The 16,337-nt window shown below is 51.2% G+C and overlaps 2 protein-coding genes and 1 long non-coding RNA gene across 5 annotated transcripts; 2 read left to right on the top strand and 1 right to left on the bottom strand.

Moving 5' to 3' along the window:
• Positions 1-5,483: 5,483 nt before the first annotated feature.
• On the bottom strand, positions 5,484-12,695 carry Fam217b (family with sequence similarity 217 member B). Of its 3 annotated transcripts, XM_040732814.1 has the most exons (5): positions 12,532-12,667; positions 10,551-10,662; positions 9,659-9,744; positions 6,889-6,916; positions 5,484-6,779 (listed from the first exon to the last, which is right to left on the bottom strand). In XM_040732814.1, the coding sequence occupies exon 5, from the start codon at positions 6,769-6,771 to the stop codon at positions 5,761-5,763; it is 1,011 nt and encodes a 336-aa protein (XP_040588748.1). In that variant the 5' UTR covers positions 6,772-6,779; positions 6,889-6,916; positions 9,659-9,744; positions 10,551-10,662; positions 12,532-12,667; the 3' UTR covers positions 5,484-5,760. The 3 variants fall into 3 exon arrangements, with proteins under 3 accessions (XP_040588748.1, XP_005074563.1, XP_012972052.1); XM_005074506.4 differs by having other exon boundaries at positions 5,484-6,916; positions 12,532-12,695; XM_013116598.3 differs by having other exon boundaries at positions 5,484-6,916; positions 12,550-12,695.
• Positions 5,912-10,354, top strand: LOC121134469. The gene is made up of 3 exons (XR_005871562.1): positions 5,912-5,997; positions 8,528-8,652; positions 10,184-10,354. It is a non-coding gene; the product is annotated as an uncharacterized LOC121134469 (long non-coding RNA).
• Positions 12,696-12,768: 73 nt separating the features above from the next.
• Ppp1r3d (protein phosphatase 1 regulatory subunit 3D) lies at positions 12,769-16,065 on the top strand. The gene has a single exon (XM_013116597.3). The coding sequence runs from the start codon at positions 13,076-13,078 to the stop codon at positions 13,913-13,915; it is 840 nt and encodes a 279-aa protein (XP_012972051.1). The 5' UTR covers positions 12,769-13,075; the 3' UTR covers positions 13,916-16,065.
• Positions 16,066-16,337: the final 272 nt, after the last annotated feature.

The following is a 16,337-nucleotide window of genomic DNA, read 5'->3' as shown; positions in this document are numbered from 1 at the left end:
CCGAGCACTCAGGGATGGACCTCACTCTAGTAATATGTTCACCCACACCTAGCTAGCTGGACAGACAGTCAGCTTCGAGGGCCCACCCACCTCTGTCCCCAAGCCCCACCAAGACCCGGGTTTGCAAGTGTGCCCCGTCATGCCTGGCTTTCTACAGAGGTGCTGGGGGGGGGGGAGCCAAACGTAGGCCCAAGGGCTTCATCAACTAAGCTATCACCCATCGCCTGGCCCACTTTCTCACCTTTGGCCTTTATACTTCTATACTAACAATACCATTGGTAAACTCTTTAGTCGTTTGTCAGAGAAAGTTCTTGAAGGGTTTCAGAGGGGGCAGTAGAAGGCTAACAGGAAGGAAGGGGTTTTAAGAGGCTTCCAGTTGACTTCCCTGTATCGAGTTCTGCATGAAAATATATTTCTTTAAAAAAAGATTTACTATTTTAATTGTATGTGGATGGGGATGTCCTTCTGTGTGCTGTGAATATGTGTTTCTCTTACTGGTTGATGAGTGAATGCTGATTGACCATTAGCCCCGCAAGAAGTAGAGGCGGGGCCACAAGAGTAGGAGGATTCTGGGAAGAGGAGACAGAGAGCAAGTCACAGGGAGATGCCATATAGCTGCCGCCCTCGGCAAGAGGGCCGGGTATCCCCCGGTAAGACACAGATTATTAGAAATGGGTTAATAATTAAGAGCTAGCCAATAAGAAGCCTGAGCCATTGGCCAAACAATTTATAATTAATATAAGCCTCTATGTATTTATTTGGGACTAAAGGGCTGGGAGACCTGGTGGGACAGAAACTCCATCTTCAGATGGGTGTCTGCCTGCCTGCATGTGTATGTGGATGGGAGTCTGCCTGCATGCACCTGTATATGGATGGGAGTCTGCCTACATGCATGTGTATGTGCATGGGTGTTTGCCTGCATGCGTGTGTATGTGGATGGGTGATTGCCTGCATGCATGTGTATGTGGATGGGAGTCTGCCTGCATGCATGTGTATGTGGATGGGTGTCTGACTGCATGCACATGTATGTGGATGGGTGTCTGCATGCATGCAGCACCCAGGGAGACTAGAAGGGCTGGTTCCCTTGGAACTGGAGTTACAGATAATAGTGAGCCACCACCTGGGTGCTAGGATCAGAACCCAGACCCTCTGCAAGAGCAGCAAGGCAAACCTGTGCACCAGGAAGGTGGGCTTCTCCAGCTCCAGTGTGTGGGGCTTTTATTAAAATGCAGGCAGTAGTCCCAAAGGTCTGGGGAGGGTCACAGCATGAGCGACATGAAACCCGGGCTTAACGGTAGCCACTGTGAAGCGTTGGTTACTGTTTTCCCCACGGAGGCAAAATGTGTGATCCCATGGTCACCCAGTGAGGGTCAGGACATACACACGAAACAAAAGACCCCGGGACCCAGTGGAAGGAAGCCCGTGTATGCTGTTATGCGGAAGTGCTTGCGTGAGGACGACCCGGGTCTGTCTTTGATGCCTAAGGACAGGAGACATCGTCTCTGGGTTGGTTCCTGCAGTTCTAGTTTTCATGGCTCACCTGGAGGGTGGGGAGAAGGTGGGGGGAGAGGAGGTCAGAAAGGTCTTGCCTAGGAACCCCTTTCCCTTACAGGACGGTTAGCACACAGTTCAGGGAGTCGCTTCCTAAGGCCACGAGTTTACACTCTTCAGGCTTCCCAATTGCTTTCACAGTGATCCATTTGAACATTTCCCACAGGTTTATGGTGCTGTTACTGCAAATTACTGAGTGGATAAGGGTGGGCACATCCAATGATATTGTATGGAAGTGGGTTCTCTGTGAAGACTTTACAAACGGCTTATGTTACTTCACATCTGCTGGGCGGGGCCTGTGATCAGGGAACATTCCGGAACACCAGGGACTCCTCCACTGTACACCTAACAGTTCATTTACTCTCTGGCGGCAGAGGTGAGTGAAGAACCTGCTTGTGTCAGAAACCAAGCAGTCCCTTTCTCTCCCATTCCTTTTGATCTTAGTTCAAAGGTCTGCTCCATCAGGAGACCCTAACAAGATAAATCCACCAGGGTCTCAAAAGGTTTGGTCGCCACCTAGTGGATGATTGGGCAGCAGCCGCTAAAATAACGGCCATGCAAGGTATTTTAAATCTAAGCCTGGATTTTATATCCCCAACTTGGTTAACTTGGCTAATACCAGAGAACCGTTTCTAAGCCACCACCACGACTGCATCCTCAGAGTCACACACTTCACTGTCAGAAGTGAGCTTAGGAAGAGGTGCAAAGGCCTCTGGGAAGGCTTCCAGCAGGCCCTGCCCTCTCCTAGGACTTCCCTCCAAAGCTGACTCCCTTCCAGATGGACCGGCTAAGCTCATTGTGCCACACTGCTGCTAAAGTTTCATCCCGAAAGTCCCAACGATAAACCTAGATAGGATGCCACCAGCGTTCACTGAGGAGGACCAACGAGTTCACTAGGCTTCCTTACAGGGCGATGTTGGTTGCAGGCAATAGTGTTGGTGGCCTTAAAGCAGCTCCATTGAAAGGGTCTTCACCCAGCATGGGCTACCCTCCCACCAAGGTGGTACAGATGGAGCCCTTTCCCCGATCCTTCCCAAACTATGGTTAGGATTGTCTGGCTCCTCCAGTGAGGGTCCCGTCAGCCTCCTCAGGCTCCTTCTGTGAGGGAAAGTCAAGAGCCAACCAGCCCAGCTGTAGTGATTCTTTGTAAGCAGGCGCAGCTGGGTTCGTGAGGATGGCAGCAGGGAGTTTAGTCCTGTACAAAGCACACGGTGAATCTGCACCCTGCTCCCCACCTGCCCACCCCATCAACATTCACAGCCTGAAGCAACAACAGTCCGTGCCTGCTCCTCAACAGTGATGGCATGAAGGTCAGGGTAACAGAATCCCATCCTCAGCAGAGAAAGGAAAGACAAACTGGAAAAAAAACGCATTTAAAAAAAAACAACAGATATCACACGGAGCCAGGAAAAAATCCAGATAGGTGTTCTGTTTAATTAGTCTCCAGGAAAGAAAAGTCCGAGTCCACAAAAACATACAAAACCAAACATACGGCATTACAACAGCAAATGAACACGCTGAATAGATTCAGGCCACATCACACAGGACGATAAATACACTGTCACCTTCAATGCCGTACCACCAGGGGTTCGAACTTCTACGAAACTGTCCAAGTATGTGAATGAAAACCAAATGTGTAGGCCATGTAAGAAGCCGTTCATAGGTCTTTCTAGAACATGAGCCCAAGAGGACAAAGGATCAGAGCAAACCCTCCTTTTCCACGAAGACAGTGCTGTCCCTCCTTTTCCATGAAGACCAGTGCCGTTTCTCGTCTCCCCCACGGCCTGGGGCAGCCAGGAACTCCATAGCCTTCAAGTCAGGTCTTCAGCCCTTTGGTCATCCGGGAGAGTCCAAAGTCCTGCCATCAGAGACTACCTAGAGTTCCTTGTGGTCTTTCTCCTCTCGCTGGGGTCACCAGGCCCGAGAGACTGTTTTCCTAATGCTATTCTTGGGTTTGACTGGATCTGAGGGCTATATAAACACCTCCCAAATGAGAGGTGCTTCCGGAAGTGCTCTGATTTGTCACTGTAGCCGGATAGTCTGGTTTGGCCTTGATGTGAATGAGTCTGAAGGTCAGCGTCTGACGACACCCACTTGTCTGCGTGAGATAGGTCCTTAGAGATCACAGAGAAAGCTATGCTTGATTAACTGCAGGCAATATAACAAACTGCCTCATTCAATAGAACCCGGTCCTATCCAATAACACTGTTTAACGGGGGGGGGTTCATCAACTTGGGCAAAGAGGCGAAGGAAGTCACCTCTTTGGGCTGCTAGAGCTGCCTACATGCAGAACAGGAATTCCACTCCCCAGACCTCGAGTCAACTTCCATTAAGTATGATGGGAACAAAGGCATGAGGCGTATGTGTATGCAAGTCATGCTTCCTAAAGAGCTGCATAAAAATCTGGAGAAAGAGTAAGAGAGGAACCAGTTATGGCTCAAATCATCTGTGCTCCAAGGAAAGTGAACACACCGTACACAGGGCCTCACGCAGGGGTGGGAAGAGGGTGAGGAACGGGGCCGTTCCCCCAAAACAAGGTGCGCACCACGGGGCAAATGCGGACAGTGGCTCTGTGGGCTGCCTGCAAACTGTACATATTTTGGTCACGGAAAAAGGCATGAGACACGCTGGGCAGTGGTTGAGCATGACTTTAATCCCAGCGCTCAGGACAAAAAAAGCCCTGTCTCAAAAAAAAAAAAAAAAAAACAAGAAAACAAACAAACACAAAAGCCATGAGACTGCCATGTAAGGATGTGCTTTCTCCAGGAGGGCAGTGCAAAGAGAATCAGAAAATAAAGTCCTGAAAGAAAAAGGCTGGAGGGGAAAAAAAAATCCCCGTGTTGTTTGTCATGGCTGCCACCAGGCCTTCCAGAGAGAGCCTGACATTTGACCTCAGCAGCTGGTTTTAAGACTAGCCTGGTCTCAACCTTCTGCTGATATTGATGGCACCTGTGGCTGTTTGGAAGTTCCAGCTGCCCTTTGACCCCAAAGGTGGGGAAAAAAAAAAACAATGGAGTCATGGACGCCCCAAAACAAGTCCAATAGTTCTTTCACTGCCTGAGAAGCAGACAGAGCCAAGAAGAGGTTTGCAGAAACACAGGGACGGCAGGCAGATAAGACTCAAGCACAGCTGAGTCAGGACAGCCAGGAAGCCACAGCAGATAAGAACACTCTGGGAAGTATCCAGATGCACACACCCGCACACAGGCACAGCCAGACACACGTGCACACAGGCACGCACTCGCTCACAGCAAATGAGTCTACTCCCTCTCCAGGCGTGATTAGAAACCCTGCTCCTGCAAACAGAAATAGACCATTAGTTTTGGCCCAGAACAACAGGATAAGGGCCACTAGTCAGTACCTTTGACAACTTACATTGGAGTATTCCCATACATTGTTCATGTTACCCAAAAGTCTAAGGTGTCAGGGCATTCTTTCTGGCCTTACCAGGCAGCAGCAACCACGGCTGGGCCTGCTGACATTCCCTCTGGAAAACCCACAAGTGATTTGAACTTCAGTGAAGAGAACTCAGAAATGGGCTACAGCACTATCCCTGGACTTAAAAAAAAAAAAAGCCGTTTAAAATGCACCAGATAGGCAATCTAGACGCGTTTGCCTCTGGCAAGGAACTGACTCAGATAAATGACACTCAAAATAGAAACTCAAGTGATCCCTGACTGCAGAGGAACTGAGGCTGGGGAGGGTGGACAGACACAAGAGACAAAGACTCAACTACAGAAACTCCGCTTGAGGGTCTATGCAAAACCAAGAGGCAGTGAGCCAGCAGGGCCTTTCTTCTCTGAGACACCAGGGTTTTCCTCACATAAAGCAGGCGGTACATGCTGTTTCCCATGCTCCAGAGGCAGGGACACTGGGGCCAGTTCTAAGCTGGCGGACTGGCACCGCCGTTTCAATCCTTTGTGTCACAGACACAAGTTTTTATTTTTATTTTATTTTTTACCGTTAGGTCCCTCAAGGCTGTGCATACCAAGAACAGCTTATTGGGCCTTACTGAGACCTCTGAAAAGAAGCCTTGAGGCGCCGGGGTGGGGGGGGTGGAGGGGGGCGGGGTAGAGGGTGAGGGTGGGGTGGGGGGGTGGAGTAACTGGAGAGTCGGTTATCACAACTGGATTACAATTCACCACCACTCTGGGGCCAGCCCCCCACTTTTAGACACCTGCGGGTCTTTGGCATTCTTGACCCCAGGGGTCACTTTAACTTATGCGAGCTTTGCTTCCCTCCATTGGTTTTGGGTTTTTTCTCGCCGGATGTAGAGGCGAGACCACAGTTATGTGCATTTCCCTTTTTCTCCAGGTCCAGGAGTGCTTGTGTCCTGGAGGCCCCACAGGAGTCCAGTGGGCCCGGCACTGTGGACTTCTTTGGAATTCGGATGTTCCCACTGGTTTCCAACGCGGGGCTGCCCTCAGCGCAGGGTGCAGCACGGAGGTGAAGCTTGGGGACCTTGCTCGATTTCTTCCTCTTTTCAACCCTCACCCCAGGGGCTTGTTTCTGAGAACACAGCCTGGGGCGACCGGGCCTGTCCACATCCAATCTGGGTGAGGTCTCAAACGTGTAATAGGATGGGTGGGCTTCTTCGTGGTGAAAACCTTTCTTTCTAGAAAGGACTCCTGGCGTTGGAATCCCTTCAGGGGACAATAATGGCTTGGACAGCACACTGGTGAGGAGTTTGCCCCGCCTGGGGCTTTTCAGCATCCCAGAGGCGCCAGGGGGCCTTGCCTTGGCAGCTCGGGCCTTCTCACACTGCACGGTTTGGATCTGCAGCCACTCCAGCTGAAGAAGCCTGTGTATGTACTTCCCGAGGAACCCCGTGGCCCGAGGCGGGGCCTCACTCCTGCTCTCTGAGTTCAGGGCCACAGCCATGTCCCGGAGGTCCCAGGAGCTGAACGGGGGTGGAAGAAAGTCAGGGTAGCGGTGTTCAGGTTCTGCCCGGCTCGGGTCTGGGTGAAGATTGAAGGAAACTGGGTCTATCTCTTCAGCTCGAAGGTTGAGGTCAGGGGGCGTGAATGGAGAAGGAGGAATGGCCACTCTCTCTGAGTCCGACAGGTCACTTGTACTGTCCTCGTCGTTGGCACCGTCCTTAATGAGTTTCATGGACTGAAAGTCAAGGAACAGCTTGCTTCCAGAGGCAGCCTGACACCTGGGGCTGAGCAGGGTCCTCCGTTCCTGGTCCTGTCTTCCCTCCATGGAAATGGTTCCCATGAGCTTATCTGGTGCAGGATGGGAGATGTCAAGGAGGCTGCTTCCCAGGTGGGAAGAGACCTGGGGTCCTCGGGATCTACCCTGCCTTTTTCCCGAAGACGTCTTTGAGTGTTGTACCTGATTCCAAGATGGGCCAGCGTTCACACTGCCGAAAAATAGAAATAAAACAGTGGTCTAGTCACTGAGGATTAGAGAAACAGGAGTCTCCCCTGCAGACACTTTAGCTATTACTAATATGAGGCTTCCAGGTGCTTTACAGAAGCAGGATTTGCAAACCAGTCTCCACCCTGTACTCTAGTCAGAGGCCTCAGAGAATGCATGCCCCAAATGTGGATACACATATTCTACTTAATGACAAAAGTGAGCATTTAAAGAGTTAGCCATTTCCAATGTGTTCTGTCTCGTAATTTTAGAGAAATTGTGTATACCTTTAAAAAAATCACTCTTAAAAATCTTCTGTAGGCCAGGCATTGGTGCTGCAAGCCTTTAACCCCAGCACTCGGGAGGCAGAGGCAGACGGATCTCTGTGAGTTCCAGGCCAGCCTGGTCTACAGAGCGAGTTTCAGGACAGCCTTCAAAACAATACAGAGAAGCCCTGTCTCGGAAAAACCAGGAAAAACATCTGTAAGATATCCTATTAGTGATCAACAGTGTTTGAAAATATTTAGAAAAGCAGCTGGGCTTGGAAGCACACACCTTTAATGCTCACACTCTAGAGACAGAAGGTAAGCAGATCCCTGTGAATTCAAGGCCAGCCAGAGCTACTTTGTCTCAAAACAAAACAAAAATCTGCTTGGGAAATGCTCAGAAAAGCCTCCTTTTGTAGACGCATTTTTAGGGGAAGTGTAGACACGCTGTCAACTCGAGTTTAGTGGCTGGGATGCAGATCACTGAGTGACTGTGTTGCACATGCAAAGCCCAGGCTTGATCCCCGGTACTAAAAACACCTTGACAATGGCTCAATGCTGCTTTTTTGTTGTTGTTGGTGCTGGTGGTTTTGTTTTTTGTTTTTTTTAATGTGCGGGCATGTACATGTCTTCCCGTGTGTGTTCAATGTGTGCGCACATGCATGTGAAAGCCCAGAAGTGGTGTCATGAATCATTCTTGATCACTCCTCCACCTAACCCACTGGGTCACTGTCCCTCAATCAAACCCAGAGCTCATCCATATGGCTAGTCTTCCTTTAAAATTAGTTTTTATTATTTTTAATTATATGTATGTGTATGGTGGGTGAGTGGTTATGTGCATGATTTACGACTGAAGGAGCCCGAGGAGGCCAGAGACATCAGATCCCTCAGCTGGAGCTATGGAACATTGTGAGTCACCTGATATGGGTGCTGGGAAGCAAACTTAGGTCCTCTGCAAGAGTAGTGTGCACCCGTAACTACTGAGCCCCTCTCTCCAGACAGACGTGCCTAGTCCTGCCAGTCAGCTTGCTCTGGGTTCCTGCTTCTGCCTTCCAAGGCTGGAATTGCAGGAGGGCTGACACATGGACCTGGTATTTACCTGAGTTTCTGGGGAACTCCTGTCCTCATACCTGCCCAGCAAATACTTACACCATTAAGCCATCCCTAGCCTGGGTTGATTTCACTGTTAAATCACCAACCTGCAGGAGACTCTGAAACAACTACAAAAATTTGCACACCAAAGTATGTAAAAGTATGCAAACGGATATGTGTACTTTAGTCCTTACATACTGAAGTAATGAAGTTTCTCACTGTTCTTTCCAAATGTTTGTTGCTATCTTTTCAAGCAGGAGGCCCACCGAAGTTTCATCCCTGAGACCCACATGGCGGAAGGAGAGGATCAACTCCTTTAACATATTTTCTCAACACACATGGACTGTGGAATGTATGCATGCACACGCACACACGCAATAAGGTGAGAAATAAAGTCACATGGCACCCAGATAATTAATTCAACGACGGAAAGCAGGATGGATGCTGTCTTGGGATCGGCAGGCGAAGAAAAAAGAAGGGACACCTGCCCTGCCCTGTCTAGAGTACTTGAAACTGAGGTGGTTCTCACGGGAGTTGAAATACCTTCTTTTTGCTTTCCCAAGCACACATGATTTAACTAATGTTAATAGTTCTTCCTTATGATAGAGTCGGAAGGGGAATAAGAAGTGGGTACTTGGGCTGGAGAGGTGGCTCAGAGGTTAAGAGCACTGACTGCTCTTCCAGAGGTCCTAAGTTCAATTCCCAGCAAAAACATGGTGGCTCACAACCATCTACAATTCAATCTGGTGCCCTCTTCTGACAGAACATTGTATATGTAATAAATCTTAAAAAAAAAAGTGGGTACTTTCTAGGAAGCAGGGAGGTTCATCTGTGCAGTGTTCTCTAGATTAGTCAGCGATGACTTATTTGAAAAGGCATCATGCTTGCCTAACACACACAGAGGACGTCAGGTCAGCGTAAGCAGGCAGTGCAGACAAATGAGAAGTCTGCCGTTAGGAACTGTCTGCAGATTGGAGAGGTGGTTTGGCAGTTTACAGCACTGGCCGTCCTTGCAGAGGACTCAGGTTCTGTCCCAGCACTCACAGGGCAGCTCAGGGACACTTTACTCCAGTTCCTCCAGGGGATCCAATGCCTGCTTCCGGCCTCCCAGGTGCCAGGCATGGAGGTGCATGCATGCAAAATACACATACGCATTAAAAATAAACAAGGCTTAAAAGAGTACAGTTCATAGCCAGCTGCACACCACACACACCAGCCTTCGGTAGCCTCCCTGCCTCCTGTCCAGAAGGAAGCTGGGAGATCAACTAATGTCAACTAACGATGCTTAAAGACATTTCTGCTGTGGACTAAGCGCGAATGAAGTCCAATGAGGAAAAGCAGAAGGATCTGCCTTTTGCATGAGGAGACAGGATCTGGAAACTAGTTACCTGCTTTTCTGATGACAGTCACTCATCCTATTCCTTTTCTTGAACAGGTCACAGGGCTGCTCATCATCGGAGGTTTGATGGGTTGTCTTAAAAAAAAAACAACAGGGTATTGATCAGAAAGTGCTGTGAACTCACATGCCTGTGCAAGAACACACACACACACACACGTACACACACACACACACACACACACACACACACACTAGCAGACCTACCCCCATGGCATGACTGTTACTGTCTTGAGTCAGAACACCTCACCATCCACAGGAGATGTTTGCAAGGTCAGGCCTATTTCCCTAGTAGAAAGAAGTCACAGGGGCTGGAGAGATGGCTCAGCTGTTAAAGGCTAGGCTCACAACCAAAAATATAAGAAAGAAGTCACAGGACACCCTTAAGAGACAGGGCCTATCATCACTTCCCCCACTGAAGGAGCTGGGGAGGAAAGTCATCGGACTTGCACTTGAGAGTCCCCCTCCCCTCCTGCCCTTGCCAGCCAACAGCATGTCATACCTTCTTCTCCAACAGCATGTGTGGCCTCAGAAGAGGCAGAGCACCTAGGAGGTGGAAGGCTGACTGGGGTTGGGCGGACCAGTGAAGCTACTTTTCTGAGTCGTCCCTCATGCTGGAGTGGGACTGCTGGCCTCCCATGTCCCTTTAAGTGACCCCCAATAAATTCACTGGTTCACCAGAACGGACTCGACGGAAACTATTTGTTTGGTACATTACTAACGCCCCCTTCTAATGGTTTGTAGAACAATAATAATTTAGACATTGCATAAATAATACAAATAGTGCAACAGAACGCACACGCACACCCTCGCACACTGGAAACGTACAAACAGGAGGGTACTGAGACAAATCTAAGTAGGATTTCCTCTCAAAGTTACATCACCTTCTCTGCAGCGCTCAGAACAGCCTTGCTCAATCTGCTGCCAGATGATGACAGCTGGGGGGGTGACTTCTTTATTCCCCTTATCTTTGGAGAGGACGCCCGGCCACCGGAACTGGAAAAGACAGAACACTGACAGTAAGTACTGATGGCAACTGACTGCCTTTCCATGTGTCTTTGGTCTTTGTATTTGTACCACAGGGAACCCTCGCTGTGGTGGCCCTGCGGTGGCTCGGAACTCTACTACACAATGAGGAATGGGGGTAGGGGTGGGGGGGGATGTACTGTTGTATGTTTACTGTTTGATAGCTTTAACATTTATCATACATTATATGTGTGTGATGGGGGGATGTTCACAAGCAAGTGTGAATGACCTTAGATGAGGGTATCAGCCCCCCTCCCCGAGCTAGAGTTAACAGGCAGTTGTGAGCTAGCTGCCCAACATGGGTGCTGAGAACTCTTACCTCCTATTAAGCATAAGACCACAGAATTACAAGTGCTGTGAATGGACCCTGAAGTCCCACCTACACACACACTCTAGAAATGACGCCAATTAAATTCACCTCTTACCCTAATGCTCCCGAGTCCATTCATTCACTAATCCAGCGACACAAGACAGCCTAAAACACACAAAGACTGCACACAAGACCCTCATCCCACAGAGACAAAACCTCAGTGGGGGGGGGGTCCGAATTCCTCTAACTTCTCCATCATAGGAAACCACGAACAGATCATCGGTGGGCGCCAGGAGCGATGGCGCAGGGGTCAAGAACGCTACTGATTCTCCAGTGCACCCCAGTTAAGGCTCCAGCACTATGTGGGTGGCTCCCAGGGGCCTGCAACTCCAGTTCCAGGCAGACACCCTCCCCTGGCTCCCAGAGAGCCTGTATACATGTGTGTGTGAGCGGGCACATACATGCATTTTTTTAATGTAAAAGACCATCCGTTAACTCCCACTATGGGTTATAAGCTGCCTCACTGTGAAGTCGGGTCCCCACACCACAGACACTCATAATCACCATTACATTGAGGAGCATGCTGAGAATGTTTCTCTCTCATAATACCCCAGCCTCTACCAAATGGAGAAGAGGCGGGCTTGTGGGAGGTTTCCTGAACTACCACCATCACGAAAAACTTCTAGGTTTGCATGTGAAGACAACAAAAATCGTATCGTGGTCTTTTATGGTTAATGATTCCTTTTAGACGCAGAAAGTGTGCGTCGGCCACCCTCTTTCTTTACTCTGTCCTTTCTGTTGTGGAGTGGAAGAGAACCCAAGAAGGTCTGCTGTGACCGACCCGAGCACTCACTTTTAGAATGTGCGGTGCCATTCTGGCTCCCCATTTACCTGACACACAGGAGTTGTGTGTGTCTATGTGAAGTTCATCGGAGAAATAAAAGCCTGTGGTGTAATCAGGACGCAGGGGTGAGGGGTGGGGAGCGGTCAGAGAGACGAAGGGGGGGCAGAGAACGCATGTTTTCAGCTTGAATAGCAGCAAAACTAAAGGTCAAGACATTCTGGCTACAAAAATGCTCCTCAAGAGCCAGACGCTGGATTCCGGCAGCTGCACAATCCATCTTGGGCATTAGCCCCTGTTCCCAGTGCCTTCCTCTCGGCTGCGAGCCCGGCAAACGGAAGCAACGTCCTCCACCTCCCTCCCCCAGGGAACTGGCTGCCTGGCCAATGGGGAGGCATAGCATGGTTGAGGAGGTGTGGGCATGATGCTCCCCTCCGCCGCAAAGCTTTCCCCAGTCTGGCCGCTCGCTGGTCCAGGTTGCTGGAAATAGGTGGCCAGGGCTGGCTGGCTGGACGCTTACCATAGTCTTAGGGACAGGCTCGCCGCCAGGCCAACCTAGGCTGGCCTCTGTCCCGCCCCCACCCGGCACTCCTCCAGCCCAAGGCCCCGCGCAGCAAGCACCCAGCGCGTCCTCAGCTGCGGCAGAAACCATCGCTGATGGATGGGTGCAGCGCGCGGGCACACGCACCAAGGAAGCCGATCAGACCTGCTCCGCGGCCAGAGCGCACGTGACGGGGATCCCGGAGGTGGGGGTGGGTGTGTGACTCCTGCGCGAGGCGGTGGCGGCGGCGGGGCGGTGCAGGCGGCGGCGGGGCTGGCGCGGACAGCGGGGTTCCGCCAGCGTGGGGCGACGCGGGGCGGCCGGGGAAAGCTAGCGGGACGCGCCCGCGGGCGGCGTCACGAGGGGCGGGGCGCGCCGGGGGCGCGCCGGGAAGTTGCGCCTGGAGAAGTTGCGGGCAGCTGAGTCTCAGAGCGGTGGAGCTCCTCTGCCTTTTCGTCAACGCTAGGAAGAGCAAGGACAAGCAGACGCCGCCTCGCAGGGCTCAAGGCTCCGGGGAAGCCGTCCTGGAGCGTGCGATCGGCCCTGCAAGATCGCCAGCTGCTGAGACCCGAGCCAGGCCGCGAGCACACAGCCTCCCCGCAGGGTGCGGCGCCTCGGGGCTCCGGAAGGCTGTGCAGCCCAGACGCCCAAGGACTAGGTTGTGTCGCCCGCCCTGCCCCCCGGCTGGGCCATGTCTAGAGGCCCTGGCTCTACCCTGCTGCCCCCGACCCCGGGGTTACGGAAACCCGCGCCACGGAGCCTCAGCTGCCTCTCGGACCTGGATCCACGACCCTGCAGACCCCCGGGTTGCGAACCTCGGCTGCAGCCCATCATCCACCGGCGCACGCGCTCGCTGCCCAGTTCCCCCGAGCGCCGTGCCAAGGCTGCAGGAGCCCCCGGCGCTGCGTGCCGAGCCGGCTGCAACCGGCAGCTCCGTGTGCGCTTCGCTGACGCGTTGGGCCTGGAGCTGACTCAGGTCAAGGTGTTCAACGCAGGAGACGACCCGTCTGTGCCGCTGCACGTGCTGTCGCGTCTGGCCATCAACTCGGACCTGTGCTGCAGCAGCCAGGACCTGGAGTTCACGCTGCAGTGCCTGGTTCCCGACTTCCCGCCTCCCATCGAAGCCCCGGACTTCGGAGATCGCCTGGCACGGCAGCTGGTGTGCCTGGAACGTGTCACCTGCTCGGACCTGGGCATCAGCGGCACAGTGCGCGTGCGCAACGTGGCCTTCGAGAAACAGGTGGCGGTGCGCTACACCTTCTCAGGCTGGCGCAGTGCGCACGAGGCAGTGGCACGCTGGAGAGGGTCTGCGGGTACGGAGGGGACCGAGGACATCTTTGCTTTCGGCTTTCCAGTGCCACCCTTCCTGCTGGAGCTCGGCTCCCGAGTACTCTTCGCCCTGCGCTACCGTGTGGCTGGTGCTGAGTACTGGGACAACAACGACGGCCGTGACTATGGCCTCACTTGTCGCCGCCATGCCCTGCACATGCCACGCGGGGAGTGCGAAGAGAGCTGGATCCACTTCATCTGAGAGTCTGGCTGCGAACCGGGCGTGCTTCCGTCTCAGCAGAACTGCGGTCGATGTCTGGAGACATCACTCCTCCTTCCCGGTAGTCTGGCCTGGTTTCTGGCTGTGCAGCCCTGCAGCCGTGGCCTGGTCTGCCTTCTAGCGCGTTGTCTGGAGAGCTTGGTGGCCAGAGGGTCAGGAGCCTGTGTAGTGCATTTGTGTGTGTGTGTGGGGGGGAGCGTGTGGGAGGGCGGTCGCATGGGGCTGTGGTCCTTAAATACAGGAGGACCCAGGTCGGTGTGTTGTAAGGGAGGGCCTTCTGCATGTCACACTTAAGTTTGTCTAAACACGAGTAGCTGTTATTTATTGTTTTCTCAGGAGTACTCTAGGTTTGTTTAGTAAGCTTAAAAGAAAGCCTGTCGGCTGTTTGCACCCACAGGGTGGCCTGTGTTATGGTCCCTCGAGGCATTTCTGCCCTAGGTCGGTAAAAACCTGAGACTGTGCTTGCCTGCCAATGTTTGGAGCCTTCCAACAGTGGAGACTATTAATAGTCAAGAAACATACTGCTCGTCTGTCATCATGCAACCCTTTCTGGGCTTCGGGGCTGCCCTGGTTAGGCGATGCCTCTCACATCAACAGCCCGGAAGGAGTGGCCTGCAAAGCTTCCAGCCCTGCAGTTTAGCCCAAACAGTGCTTTCTTTGGGGACTACCTGTTCACGCAATTGTCTTCTCCTGGTCTGGTACTGGGTCTGCACGTTAACAGGCCACATTCTGTTTATGTTTGGAACTACCTGAACCTTTGAAAAGATCTTGCCTTAAGTTATTTCCGTTTTCAAAGTGGCCACGGGGATCCGGGCAGGGGTGCCCTTCCCAGTGACCCTTTTCCACGAAAGAGATGACTTTTTTATTTCTAAGTATGGGAAGGTTCCAGCCTTCTTATTTTGGAAGTCAGCTTTCCGGTGAACCTGGATGGTGTTTTCAGAAACAGCCGGGACACTGGAGGAAAAACAGTTCGCAGATTTTTATATACCTAATGGGTTTTAAATTGTACAGTTATGTCAGGCCTCACAACTACCCACCTCTTTATTCTTTGTGCCTTCAGTTAGGAAAGTTGCTAACATTTTATGGGCCCCCGGCCCCCCAGTTTTAAAATGTTAAATGCTTTTTTAAAACAAAACAACAACCAAGACCTCCGACTTAGTCCAGACCACTTACTGTTCCTTGCAGGATGTCCCTGCTGCTTAAAACCCCCATGGAGGGGCTGGCATTCTTTCCGGTGCTGAGCTGTGGTCTCTCTGATAGTAGGTGCTAGTACGGAGGCAAAACCAAGGGAGGTGAGCAATGCCTCCCAGATGTGACCTTTGCATTTGAGACAGTGGATGTCCTATGATGGACTTGGTGTGACACCTGTCTCCGGTTAGTTTTTGAATGTTGGTGTTTGTTAAATCAGCATGGAAAAGATGCATCTTACCCTTTAACCTGTTTGGTTTTGATACTTGAAACTTCTGCCTTTTAAAATTCCAAGAACAGTGTTGGCTTTCTGGTACCTCCTGGACTAAGACACGTTTTGATTTAAAACACCATGATAAAAAAACGACACAGCCTTTGGCTGTTGGGACTCTGCACTACATTTACATTCAAGAGTGAGACATCCCAGAGGCATTTTTTTTTTCTGCTGCTTAATGAACTGTCCAATTGGGTCAGCAAACCCCAGGGGTCATGGCTGCTCTGTCCTTGTCCCCTGTTCAGAATGTAAGATAATGGCCCAGACTCTCCAGGTAAAGGTTAGGACTGCTCAGAGTAGTGTTGCTTCAAGGAACACAGAGAGTTTTATAGTCCGTGGGAAAGCCAATCATTTGTCCAAGGGTCTAGTTACAGAAAAGCAAATGATATATCATCAAAATTGAGAGAACCCTAAGGTGCCTTTTTAAGACTTACCAACAATTTGAAATCTACAGCTTAAAGACAATTTTGCTTGATTTAAAAAAAAAATAATAAAAGCTGTAAGACAATTCTGGGTGAACTTTCTGACCCTGAGACGCACCTAGACTGCTGAGATGTTAAAATTGTATGGATTGTGCACTTGTTGGGCTGTGTCCCCAAAATGTATTTAACTGCCTGTCACTTAAAATTATTTTACTCAAGCCTAAATATTAAAGTACACTGCAAAAGTATCCCTTTGTTAAGCTGGTGTGTGTCCTGTAGAAGACAAAGTTTTGGAACATCTTGCTGTTTGGACCATTTCATGTGGAAGTCTCATCCTTCCCCAGCCATGGATGAGTACTGGGCCTTCTCGGGAGGGACTCCTGTGTCCACAGTGGAGTTGTACGTGTGCTGCTAAATTTCCTTGTCTGGGGAGACTTAAAGTCCACCCCTCCTCCTACCTCAGTAAAAAGGCAAGGTGCAGTTTTGCCAGAGTTCTGGGGCTGTGACAGGAGCAGGGGTG

This window comes from Mesocricetus auratus, unplaced genomic scaffold, assembly GCF_017639785.1.
Source record: "Mesocricetus auratus isolate SY011 unplaced genomic scaffold, BCM_Maur_2.0 Super-Scaffold_100028, whole genome shotgun sequence".
In the NCBI taxonomy this organism is placed as follows: Eukaryota; Metazoa; Chordata; class Mammalia; order Rodentia; family Cricetidae; genus Mesocricetus; species Mesocricetus auratus.
The sequence above is the reverse complement of the archived record's forward strand: the minus strand, read 5'-3'. Positions and strand labels throughout refer to the sequence as shown.

Bases quoted from the DNA above. Each gene is read 5' to 3' on its own strand.
- Fam217b (XM_005074506.4), bottom strand. From the start codon at position 9,684: ATGAGTGACTGTCATCAGAAAAGCAG. The intron at 6,917-9,658 runs GTAACTAGTTTC...ATTTTTCGGCAG, and splicing joins GACTGTCATCAGAAAAGCAG to TGTGAACGCTGGCCCATCTT.
- Ppp1r3d (XM_013116597.3), top strand. From the start codon at position 13,076: ATGTCTAGAGGCCCTGGCTCTACCCTGCTGCCCCCGACCCCGGGGTTA.